The 13,375-nt window shown below is 38.4% G+C and overlaps 1 protein-coding gene across 1 annotated transcript; it reads left to right on the top strand.

Moving 5' to 3' along the window:
- The first annotated feature begins 4,424 nt into the window (after positions 1-4,424).
- LOC143179781 (putative fatty acyl-CoA reductase CG5065) lies at positions 4,425-12,893 on the top strand. Its single transcript, XM_076379145.1, has 8 exons — positions 4,425-4,557; positions 8,409-8,689; positions 9,437-9,753; positions 9,860-10,107; positions 11,015-11,198; positions 11,385-11,570; positions 11,855-12,115; positions 12,201-12,893. The coding sequence occupies exons 2-8, from the start codon at positions 8,441-8,443 to the stop codon at positions 12,277-12,279; spliced, it is 1,524 nt and encodes a 507-aa protein (XP_076235260.1). The 5' UTR covers positions 4,425-4,557; positions 8,409-8,440; the 3' UTR covers positions 12,280-12,893.
- Positions 12,894-13,375: the final 482 nt, after the last annotated feature.

The raw sequence follows: 13,375 nt of genomic DNA, 5'->3' as shown, positions 1-13,375 counted from the left end.
AATTGGTATGTTAATAATGTTTACGCGATCATGAATTTTTCCATGCGACATCGTGGATATTATTTTCTGAGTCATATATAATGTTGTGAATATTAATAACCTTATACAGTAACAGATTTAGGAGCTGCAGTTGGATGTTTAAACGAAAATGGAGTGCTATACTTTTTCATTCTTGGAAGAGAGGTATTGTGTCAGAATGAATATCAATGGTACAGTTAAATGGAATTAGTACAAAATAGATGGTACTAGATCCCCTAATGCACTTACATTGGGTGAACATCCTAGTACGAATGGTCATCATCTACTAGGATGTCGATTCATAGTTCAGATACTAAAAAGGAGGCACTTCGCTTTCAGTGTTAGTACTGTATACTAACATCGATCAGAATATCCACACTTTTAAAATCAATTTGTGTAATAATAATTGTATTATATTTTATACGTGCTTCAATATAGCATACTATAAAACTACTATAAAATTAAAGATCAGGCTTAAGAAGAATCAAACAAATCTGAATATGTACCACTTATCTATCAAAATCACTTCAGATGATCACGATGAAAAGATAAAACTGTACTTGTAAAACTTATCAATGTCAAATTATTTAAAATAATAAACAACTGTAACACCTTACGATATGCTTCCTGAGGAACGAAAACGAAGAAAGTTGAAGCTTAAAAAATAATTATTAAATATTTTCCAATATAATAAGGGTTATCCTAGAGTCAAGTTACTCAGTTACTCTACCGTCTAATATAAACATAATCCACTGTCATCTGCCACCGAGACCACTACGACATTGCATCAAGAATGAAACCGATAGAGTTATACATTTTATGCATCAGTAGTAGGGGTGATGGTAATAACTGGCAAAAGGTATTTAGGAGAGTACGATGCTGGGCTTGATTCCAGTTGTGCAAGAAAGGTGCCACTGAAACGAGCCTCGCGAAATCGCTCGTACATTAAATTCGCTCTCTCCGACAAGGGATACCGTGTGCAACCATCGACTGGTGAGCAAGCACTATCGACCATCTCGTTTCCAGTTTTCTCTCGACGCAGACATTTGCCTTTCTCGGCTGTGCTACTCAAATTTAACAGTATTTCCATATTTCTTCTCTTTCATCTCTGAACATCATCGTGCAGACATAGTGCTTCCTCGTTATAGGCTTGCTGGTGAGTTTATGGCGAGGGATATTCTGAGGACTTCCCATAACATTGATATCCTGTATTCTCGATTATCGAAGACATGTGTGACAGTGCTGGCAAGCAAAACTCATTTGATTGATATAATATCGAGTATAGCGGATACAGACACGAGCTTATAACGAGGGAATATTGCACTGCTGCCTTGGATTTGGGATCTGCTGTTGACTTAGATGTTCTTCAAGCTTCCAAGTGTCATTTGGTGCAATTTGTTAGTTTTTTTCTGAGAGACAGTGGCTTAGGCTTTCTATTTCTGCTAATTTAGTGGATCCACGGTGGATACACGAAATTTACAAATGATTTATTCATACAGGATGACCCATTTGAAGTTCCAAATACAAGTATCTCCTAAACTATAGCTCGTTTCAAAAACTATTTTAAATAAAACGCCCACCTAGAAAAACTTCGTGACCATCGAGATGCCTCTCCTGAAATAGGGCGAGTTTCATTTAAAATATTTTTTTAAACGAGCTATAGTGTACGCTATCTAGGAGATAATCACGTATAAAACGTCAAATGGATCACCCTTTATAGACAGAAGCTTAGTTTACTCAAGAGATACTCCAAATTGTCCAAACTTCTAAGCAGCAGTATTAATTACAGAGTGATCAGTTTATCTAGAAACCTCTAATGAGTGTTGGCAGCATTTATTCTAAACATATTCACAGGGTGATCTGTTTATCTGGAAACCCTCCGAGTGTTGGCAGTATTTATTCTAAATAAATTGTAAATTTTGCTATTATTCTAAATTTATTCTAAATGCTGTCAACACAGAAACTAGAGGGTTTCCAGTAAAACTGACCACCCTGTATACCATATTCCCCAGCATCGACATAATCGCGAGCAAACGGTCCACCTTTTTCTTTTTCTCAATTTCACTCCCCTTCCGAAAAGGGAAAACAAAATCGCGGCTGTATTACGTGAACGGCGAGGAGAAACTCCGATCGCGGCGGCGTCGTTCTTTTCGCGAAATTCGGCGAACCGGTTTCGTCGAAAATAAACGCGCCCGCGCAAAATCGGATGGAAACGTTTGACATCGGCGTCTCGTTTCTTTCGCGCCGTCGGCGAAAGGGAAGAAGGGAAAGAGTCACTGTGCACCGGTGTATTACGCAACACGTGAGCGCGCGCGCAGCCAGCTCGCGAGCAACACGGAAGAACTTTCTTCGGCGCCGTTCACGCAATGCAACACGCGCGTGTCGACCCGATGACGCGCGATCCTTCGAACCTGGGAATCGAGTCACGGGCAAGAAAGTTGGTCTCGGCGAAATGCAGCCGCAGAGATGTGATTTATAGATAGACATATGCAAATTCATCGATTTATGAGGATTTAAGAGGCGAGGAATTTTTTTTAGGTAGGATTAGTCGTTTAGGAGTTGAGTTATAGTCGCTGCTTCGTTAAGGATAGTTCGTATTTATTTAGCTGGTTCTGAAGTAGATAGGAAATCTTTTTCATTTAGCTAGGTTTATTTCGATGCTTTGAAATCTAGGCAGTGTAAGTGTTTTAGTATTGTAGTATCGTGTAATTAATGGGACAGTGTATTAATGAGAACGCTTGAAGTGTGCGTGAGATGTGTCTGACTCGGGACTTATTCTACTGAGTTCGACGCGTGTCTGACCTGGTATTTATTCTACTGGCTGTGGCGTGTCTGACCTGTGACTTATTGTACTGATTTCGCTGTGTCTGACCTCGTATTTATTCTACTGACTTTTCTGTGCCTGACCTCGTATTTATTCTAATGACTTTACTGCGTCTGACTTGTGACTTATTTTACTAGCTCCACCGTGTCTGACCTGTGACTTGTTCTACTAGCTTCAGTGTGTCTGATTCGTGACTTATTCTATTGAGCTCAGTGTGTCTGACTCGTGACTTATTCTACTGATTTCGCTATGTCGGATGAAACTCAATTTGCAGTAATTAGTCAGATATTATAGAAAATGCTCGACGGATGTACAATTTCGCTGAACTTTACAAAGTTATTTTATCGTGACGAATACAGAAAGAATTAATCATTGCAACGTCAAGCTGATATCTGCAACACAGTGGAAAACGTTAAAAACTACTGCAATTTGCGTACAATTAAGATAAGTGAATTCAGCTGAGATTAATTTCTAACATTCCTTGAATTGCATCCTTCGGAAGTCGTAGGAGGCAGAGGGAATCGGGGGAAAATAATTAAATCCAGAACAGGTGGTCCCAGCGTGTTCAATTATGTTCTCCATTTGAAGCGACACAGATTGAATTCGGATATTCTTTATCTGTTGAAATTGTTACAGCAAGTCCTCTTGATTTTTACTCCAAGCGATAAAACTTTTCAAAGAACAGTAGTTCAATCTTGATTAATAAATAGTAAATAGCAATTCTATAGTACAATTCTCTCTATTACATAGTATACAAAAAAATAGAAAATAAAATGAAAAGTTCAGAAAAATCATTTTTGGTAAGAAAAGTCTCCCAAGCTTAGTAGACGATGATTTCGTCATATTAAACCCCTAAAGACCACCCTTGTATGTAGCACCATCTAGTCGATGGATGGATCACTATATAAATTGCCAAAGAGTAACACTATTCTACAACTTAAACATCTCAGTCCTTCAACATTCCACCACTATTCAAATTTACCCCCTCGCAATTTTTGTTCCGTGTCCATTCATACGTGTTATCGAAAAATCACAAATATACAATTACAAATGATAAAACACTATCAATACGTGTTTCATCAGTGCAATTGTTCAGCTCCTCTCGTCCTCGGCTCGTCATTTGCATAAATGGACCTTCACATGGAAACCATGCTATGAGAGTACCGCGTTATAACAGAGTCCACCGTACACAAAAGACAGTTCAACAAGTAGTCCTAGCCCCGTTTCAATCCACCCCTTTCACCCTCCCTCGAAGCAGCCGCGTTCGATCGCCCTTTCGAAAAGCAACCCCTGCGAGTGTCGGCATCTACTGGTTGGCCGCCGTGCGACTACTGCACGAGCGTCGACAAAGCCAGTCCTGTCCCTTCCGTTAGCAGGGGAACTCGTCGAGCGTTCGCGTGCTCGACGTCCGCGAATTCGCTGGTCGTAGCCTGCCACGACCTTGCCACCGCCGAAGGGAGGTCGCTGGGGGAGAGGAAGAGGCGCGGTAGGGGGTGGGTGAAAGGTGTGCCGAGTGACCGTGAAAAAGCGCACGCGGCGAGCTCTTTCGGGGGCAATGTTCGAGGGTGCGCGACCAAGGGCTCGCGAATCCCGAAGGTTACGTGTCTCGCGAACATCTGCACGTGTCGACCTGACCGCCGATCGAACAGACCTCCTCGGTTCCGCAGGACCTCAGGGGGAGGAGCGATCGAACCTGCGACAGCTCGTCGAGAAAAGTGAGTTTCGCGAGGGCAATCTTACAGGTCTTCACTCTTCTCCCTTGGCTTTGTCAAAGGGAGACATTTGGAAACTTCGTGGATCTGACTTGTATGAGGTAGAAAGTGGGTCTTTCTTTGTGGGTTTCTTTGGGTTCGAGGGTGAATGAAACTGTTTTGATCTCGGGGTGGTGAATTTTGATGGATTCTTTCTCTGATGGTAGTTGGGGTGGAGGGTATAGGGGTGGGAAGATGAGGGAGAGGAAGGGTGATTTGAGTTTGGTGGAGTTTTGTTTTCTCGAGAACTTGTATTATTTAGACCTTTCGTGGTTCTTGTGAATGATTGTGTGCAGCTGTAGGGAATGGTTTGAATCCTGAGGGTTCCTGTTTTCATGAGCACAATTAGTGTCGTGAAATCTATTTCAAGATTTGCTTCACCTTCTAAGTATCATGAAGGGTATTTTATTTATTTATTTAAATCCAGAAAAATTTACAATGTTATAACATATAACATGTGGAATCCTAGAGAGGTAAACGCAGTTACCTGGTAGGAAAATAATAAGTATAGCAAAAGAAAGCAAAGTTAATCAATTCCTTATGTATTTTGTGAAATACTTTTCCCACTGAAAATTATAAGAGAAATGCTTAGAATCCATTATAGAAAATGAGGAATGAGGTTACAGCGATACTCGATGCAAAAAAGTAGCGATTTATCCGATTCCTGTTCCCCTTCCGCTTTCTCCTCCACTTTCAAGGTGTCGAGTAAGAGTAAATTGCTGGTATCCAGCCGCGGCAGTGTCAAACGGCGCACTTGAACGCGCACCAGGAACAGATAGAGGCAACCTGTTAGGCGTTTGTTTACGAACAAGGGGGAGAGAGTTGAAAGTAGTTGCGTATACATGCTTTGCATTCTAGGTATGTTATCTAACTTCTAAACAAGGTAGTAACTTAATATTTTTGTAATGTCTAATATGTCAAATAAACAATGTATCAACGATTGAAATTCTTTCTTAAATATTCAGTATTTCAATTATTCAGATATTAAATTTTCACATATTCCAAGTTTATAAATATCCCAATATTTTAATATTTAAAGCTTATTGGAACAAATATGCATTCTTACTTTAAATTATTTCATTATTCGACTATTGAACGAAATATTCTATTTTCTGTTGCAGTTGAATAAACATTCCCTAGTACTTCGTATCGTATGATTTATTCCATATTTAAGAATTAACTAAGCCTACAAACTATTTAAAAATGATTTGTCTTGAGTCTCAACATAAAATACAGTCGCTCCCTTTGCAATAAAAATACTAAAACAGTTTAAATGATTCGCTGTTTCAAATCGTTATTCCTTATTTCCATTTCACTTGGAATTCACTCCAGCTGTACTTGAAATTTCACATTAAGTGTACCTATTATCGAAATGGCTCGATTCGATCCAACGACGGGGAGCAACGAATTTGAAAGCAGTCCACCGTGCCTCGTCCATGACATGTGCGCGCAGAATGTAGGTTGTAGAATGGAGGGACCGATCGATATCGCGAATGCCCAACTACGCGTCGATCAATTCTTCCAGAAGGCATTATGCGTATTAACTGCAAAAGCCGCACTCTTACTATCATCCTCTTTTCGTATGACAACTCTCCACAATTGAAATGACACACGCTGAAGGAGAATTTCATTGCGTTCCTGGTCGATCCTGGTCACACTCCCTAATCATCGTCAATCAAATGAAACCTTTGCTGTTTGTACACTGTTTCTTCATTATAAGTTTTTCGCTGTTTCCTCAAATTTTTGGAACTTATTTTTCTTCTTTTTATTTCAGTTTTAAGGTCACGTCAGCTACACATATGTGGCTATTAACAAGGATGGTCACTTTTTTTACCTTTTCTCTTTTGGTTCATAAAATTAAAGTCAAATGTCACTGTACATACATATTGATCTTAGAAAAAGCTACTTCGTATTCTTTACATGCTCCTTACTTGAGCAGACTCACGACGTTGTAACAAGTGAATGCAACATAACAAGTTTTTAGCATTAATTGTTGGTGAAATTGATTTTCAAGAGAAAAAAGAAGGGTTTTCAGTTTAATGATGATAAAATTAGTCTGAGAAAATTTGATCGGTGAGGATTTTAGGACACGTTTCCACCTGTGAAATTTTTAGCAAGATCTGTGCTTGCAGGTGAACAGTTTTGAAGGTGTCTCTTAAACAACATTTTCATTTGAACTCGGGAGAGGATTTTCTCTTAAGAACAGTGTGGGTGGAGGATTACTTGGATTCTCTATCAGGTTTCTCAGACCCGTTGCTCGTGTGAGAACGTGACTTCGTTCGAATTTTAAATACGAAATGATTCGTTCCATCGGAATTTTACAATTAATTTCAGATTACACTTATCAACCAGTGAACGTTTTTTTGAGCTTAAATATCCCGACAGTTTGACCGTAAATTATTCCACTGCTTTTTGAGATATTAATTAGTGCAAAGGAATATTTCAATCGCAAGTCGATTTAGTAAAATACCCACTGATAATAATAATTCCATATCCATTGCAAGAGATAGGCAAATTTTCCTGAACCAGAATCATTAATCAAGCGTTGATTAAACCTTCACCTTGAACTTCTTTTTTTAACGTAGCTTTACAAACATTGTCGTGGTAAATTATATTCCAGTGCAAGGTTAAAAGAATCAAAAATAAATGTCATAAATCACCTCTCGTTTGCAAGAACTGTAATATTGGCACATGCAACATTGGCATTTTATCGAATGTATTTTATAGCATAGTCCATCAGAGAGGGATTATAATTCTATTATTTATTTTATTTATACACAGAATCTACTCTGCGATCTAAAAGATTGTTTTTCGATTCAAAGTTTGAAGTTTAAAGTTCAAAAGCAACCCAAATGCAATTCTCTCAAACGCATAGAACTTGCGTTGGCGAAAGTAAACCAAGCATTCATAAATAAAATTGAAAGACAGTCGGGGCTGTAGATCCTTGAAAGAAGTGTAAAGTTCCCCATCAGTAATAGATTATAAACTTTGTTCATTTTATTCCGTAGACATAACAATAAGTGATTAAGTAACGTGATTTTCTTCTTCGAGTCGCATCAGGAACATTTGAATATTTGAATATAAGTTGAAAATTGAAAAATCAAAGCGTCACATAACTAGAACCTTTAGTTTCTCCCTGAAACTTAAAGCGTAAGCCATCAAAGAGAAAGACCGCGTAGACAGTCGCGACGTTAAATCCTTGAAAAATTGATATCGTTTAGCGACCACAGCTTCTAAGCTATCTCAGCAGGCAATCCGTTTAGCTAAAGACGATTTTCACTTCAGTCTACGAGGAAATTGACACCCGTCTACTCGCACGCTGTTCCTCTCTTCTGGGACAAGGCTACGCTGCGCTATTTACCCTGAGAACCTTCCTTCCATTGACATAAATCGATCATTTAATTAAATATGCATCGTACCAGCGGGGATCACGAAAAGTCGCAAACGTTTATCCGCACGATACAGCTGTTACGTTCTGAGCGAATTTGAACAAATTTCAAAATACGAAGCGATGTGATTCAACAATCCATTTGCATTGTGGAGTTTTCTCTTCTCTTCTTCCTTGGAATTATCATCGCCAAGGTGGTCCATAGCCTAAACTCTCGTCTTAGTATGAGTACTATCGCGATAAAATCATTTACGAATTCCTTCGACGAATACGTGGCGCGATAGCGTGTACCACCATGAGAACCATCTCGAGCAAAATGAAAAAATTGCGTCATTAAAATTATTATAACGCGTCAGTCAGTTCGGTCTGTTAAACAATAGCACCTTCATATCGAGTAACTCAATAAATGCACACTCCACACTTGTAGATCACTAGAGCGTCCGTGGGACCCTCTCCAAAATGGGCACGACCAATGCGCAAACGAATCCAAAACACGGAAACGACGAGGCGTACATTAACGGAGGTTCCATCGAGGCTTTCTTCGCCGAGTCAGTTATCCTGCTAACTGGAGCGACCGGTTTCCTGGGGAAAGCTCTCCTGGAAAAACTGTTGCGCTCCTGTCCACGCCTGGCCACGATCTTTATACTGATCCGTCCGAAACAAGGCCACACGATCGAGCAACGATTCAAAAGGCTCCTAGAGAACTCGGTTCGTATCTACTAACCATCTCCAACGAGCTCATAATCGCCTCCTAAAATTTGCATACTGAGCTTTCGTATTAGGGCTGATCCACAGTCGCGATAGCTAATGTTCGATACGCTCGTTGCAAAATAAATGGTAGAGAAGAGAATTGGCGAAGAAAGCGGAAAAATTGCTACGCTGTGGATTACGTAACGTGTGGCTGTTATATGAAAGTTTGAATGCAATGGAGTTACGTGTCATACAAATTACGAAATTACGGTTGTATAATCGTTTTCTTAGAAACCAAGTTTTTCAAGTGGCTAGTCAAAACTACTTGTCGATGATAGAGATACACTTGCAACAGGTATCTAACATTAGAATTACTTCAACAGTTTGTAGAATATATTTATCTGTAATGGATCAGACATTATTTTCCTGAATTACATCATTTCTTAAAAACGTGTTACATTTAACACTTTAGGAATCACTGTTAAACATCTATAATTTACAAATTCCTATTTTTCGAAGAACATAGAAGAATAAAATTAGGATTTAAAAAAAAAAGATAAAATTTAATAAAGAAAGATATTTGAAGAATAAAATTGCTCAGATGTTCCTCAATTTCTGTGCCAGGAAACATGTATTATTCGTGTCCCATGAGAAGTCCCTTGGGATCCATTACAGGAGATGCTTTCCTGGAGACTTCTCGCAGGACAATAGTATCTATATTCAAAATATCAATTTTTCTGCAAAACTACGATCTGTTGCTCACAGGTTTTCGACAGAATCCGAGCAGATTGCCCCGACGTGTTCAACAAAATCTACCCCGTAAAGGGGGACGTTACGCTACCAAACTTGGGTCTCTCCCCAGAGGACAGAAACATGTTGACGCAGAGGGTGAACATAGTCTTTCACAGCGCGGCCACTGTAAAATTCAACGAGCCGTTGAAAGTGGCAGTCAATCTGAATACAAAGGGCACAGACCGTGTCATAGAACTGTGCAGGAACATGACAAATCTAATCAGCGTCATCCACGTTAGCACAGCTTACAGTAACGCGAATCGACGCGAGATTAACGAGTCCATCTATACGTGAGTTCCTCTGAATCCATTGGATCCATCTTATCCTCAGATCCGTCGTGCCTTCAGGACTTTTAACAATTTATCGCTCCTTTTCTCAATGTGGTCGATATTGCAGGACAAAAGTGAAACCGTCGACAGTGATCGACATGTGCGAGAGCTTAGACGACGAGACGTTGAAGATCCTCGAGAAGAAGATTTTGGAGAACCATCCCAACACCTACACGTTCACGAAGAATTTAGCTGAACAGATAATACTCACGAAGGCGAAGGACCTGCCCATAGCTATAGTACGACCTAGCATAGTTTGTGCTGCACAGGAAGAACCATTTCCTGGTTGGGTGGACAATCTTTGTGGGATCACAGGTATCGTATCTTCGATCAAAATCTGGATGGTTATTGAGATTTCTGACAAGGACCAGGGTTCATGATAAGCTCGTAATTTTTAAGCATTTTTTAGATAACTGTTTATTCCTGTCTAGTTTGATTTTTTATAGAGAATTTTTTTAAAGGGAAAATTTTTTAATCATTTAATTTAAAACAGAAAAAGTCGATATCTTCATTGGTTTCCGTTAGAACAGCTTATGACACTTTATTTTAATTACCCTATATAGTAAATTTTCGCGTATACTCCAACAATGGTTCATTGAACGAAAAGGAACGAGTTAAGTCAAGCAAGTTTCTGGTCAGATTTAATCTGGTAAAAGTGAGAATCAAAAACTTCCCCCTATTTCGTAATTAAGGAACACGCGACGTCGTTGACACGCCAGCAGCGTTTAAGTCAATCGGCTCGCTGGCAGAAATCCGTTTAAGTTTGTTACGACACCGAAGAATCCAGAGCGGGGGCCAGGGTCATCGGTCAGCTGTGAGAAATGACCTAGATACATCTTAGACAGAACTCTTCCTAGAGTTCAAAGGTGTCTTTCACTGAGTAGATAGCATGAGGGGTTCATAACAAAAACGACCTTTGTCGACTTTTGTGTTTCTTTAAGAGAGCCAAAAAACACTCTAGCATCTTTAACTTAATATTATTCAATAAATTAAAATAGTTCTTTTTAAATAAAATATTCATTGTATTGCATATAATACACTTTCGATAATAAGTGAGTCTTACTTCAGATCAGTAAGGCACACTCTTATTAAAAAAATGGAAGAATTTAACAAGGGTTGTTTTTAGGTACTCTTAAGTTAGGTTAATTAGTACCTTTTTTCCTTCATTTTTTCCATGTGGCTAATTATGTTAGCTTGCATTTATATCAAACACATCTTACAGGTGTAATGATGGAAATCGGCAGAGGCACTGTCAGGAGTGTCATATGTGATCCGAATCTGAAGCTGAACATAGTGCCTATAGATTATGTTGTCGATACGTTAATATGTGCATCGTGGCACAGTACGATGCAACATAATAATGCCATTAAAGTTTATAATTGCACCACCAGCGTCGAGACAATCAGGTAACTAATTTGTTTGAAATGAACAGCATATAGTTCTTCACTTTTAAACGTATAAGATACACAAGGTGTTCTGACATGTGTCACAGATTTAGAGAGAATAATTCTACATCTTACTATAAGGCGAAAATAATAATAGAATAGTAGTCATTTAATTTTACGAATATTAATAATAATTGCTTTTTTTAGATGGGGATCATTCAATGATATAATTAAGAAACACGCCATAGAATGGCCATCGAAACGCGTGGTGTGGTACCCAGGCGTCACATTTAGGACTAACAAATTTATGCACAGCGTCGCGTCGACCATTCTGCACGTTTTCCCAGCGTTTGTCGTGGACTTTTTTTTAAGGCTTCTAGGCAGTAAACCCATGTAAGTATTCATTTATCGAGTAAAAGGGAGAAGGTGTCAGGAAGCAAGCAAACGTTAAATCATTTTAGGGCGCACAAAATCAATTTACGAAACTACTCTGAAAATTACATATCTGAGTTAACATTTTTCTCATCTTCCATGAGTTACAATATAAAAAGAAATTAATATAGCATTTTATCTCATCAATTTGAGAATCAAAAATCTGTAGAACCTATTCACAAGGATGTTCATTATTGATTAATAAAATAGCATCAAGTTAAGGGTGATTTTTTAACCATTTTCAGAATGATGAAAATGGTAAAACGATTCAAGCGAGCAGTTGACACTGGCGCATTTTTCTCCACACACGAATGGGAATTCAATAGGAGTAATATGGACGCTTTAACGAAGGAAGTGAAAGCATTGAAAGATGGCGATCACTTCAACACAGACATGCACGGTTTCGATTGGGACACGTACGTTCGCCATTACACCTTAGGGATCAGAAAGTTCATACTGAAGGAGACCCCCGAGAGCATAAGGGAAGCTCGAAATCGATTAGTAATGTACGTATGATAACGATAATATAAGTAACATTCACCATTCACTACATTAACAGCTGAATTCAATCTAAAATTTCGTTACTTTCAGGTTGTATTGGTTACACAGATTCACTCAAGTATCGAGTATAATTATCCTGCTAGCGATGATAAAACGTGTCGGTCACTGACCTCAAAGTAATACTTCTTCGACTAGGCCAAGATAGGAAAAAGGAAACATACAGATAAATGGGCATCCGGCTTCGTCCTGGTAATCCATTCGTATCGTTTATTCGTGATTCGTAATACGTGGATAGAAAAATGTACATTCGCAAGGGGAATATTTCGATTCTGCGTTTTTTATGAAATACTGGTGCATTGTTCGTTAACAATGCATCATGGTAAGTAACTTAATTCGATTGAGTAACAGTAATTTAGGAGAAGTACCTTTCTCCTTCAGAAACAGTCTTAAATCGGTTCGACATGCTTTTGTTGTAAAAGTATACATATTTTATATGTAGAACTGTGTTCGAAGAAGGAAATATTAATGTAACATGGTGGATGTAAAAACGTAGGCGTATCGTGTGTGAACTTGTTTTTAGATTCGCGAGGAGCATAGCAAAGTCGACGGTTTATATATTTTTAATATTAATGCTACGTCGAGCTATATTTTTTAAGTAGAAAATTTCGTCTGTGTACCACATAAAATGATAATTTGATTGTCCATCAAAAACGGAGCGCCTAACTATAAATAAGTTTGTGGATCACTGTTATTCTTTGGAGTAAATAGCTCTCTCTTTTTAAGTGAGATTACAAATTTAAGAAGTACAAAAATATTATCAACACTATAAGTAATTTTAACAAGTAGAAGCAACTATTGTCATTTTCTTCACCATGTTTTTGATGAAACATCGTGCAGCCTATTGCGCGATGCCATTTGCCGTGATAGAGGGAACAAAATAAATAGAAATATATAAGAATATTCATATAAAATAAATGTATAGTACATTCTTCCATAAAAAGATTGTGTAAAATTCATTCAAACGCTGCCGGTACAGTCACTAGAATGCTATAATAAGAAAAATCGACTGTGTGATGTAAGTACCTCGATAAGCAAGGCGATGAAATCGTGAAAAGAAATAATTACAATTACACGTAGACTTAAAAGAAGAAAAGAAATTATAGTTTACCATTAATGGCCTTACAACACTAAACACTTTACCTCGCTAAATAAATATACGTGTTTGACGAACGACTACAATCAAGATGGTGATCTGTTATCGATAA

Source organism: Calliopsis andreniformis, chromosome 1 (assembly GCF_051401765.1).
Source record: "Calliopsis andreniformis isolate RMS-2024a chromosome 1, iyCalAndr_principal, whole genome shotgun sequence".
NCBI classification, from domain to species: Eukaryota; Metazoa; Arthropoda; class Insecta; order Hymenoptera; family Andrenidae; genus Calliopsis; species Calliopsis andreniformis.
This window is presented reverse-complemented; position numbering and strand designations above follow the sequence as displayed.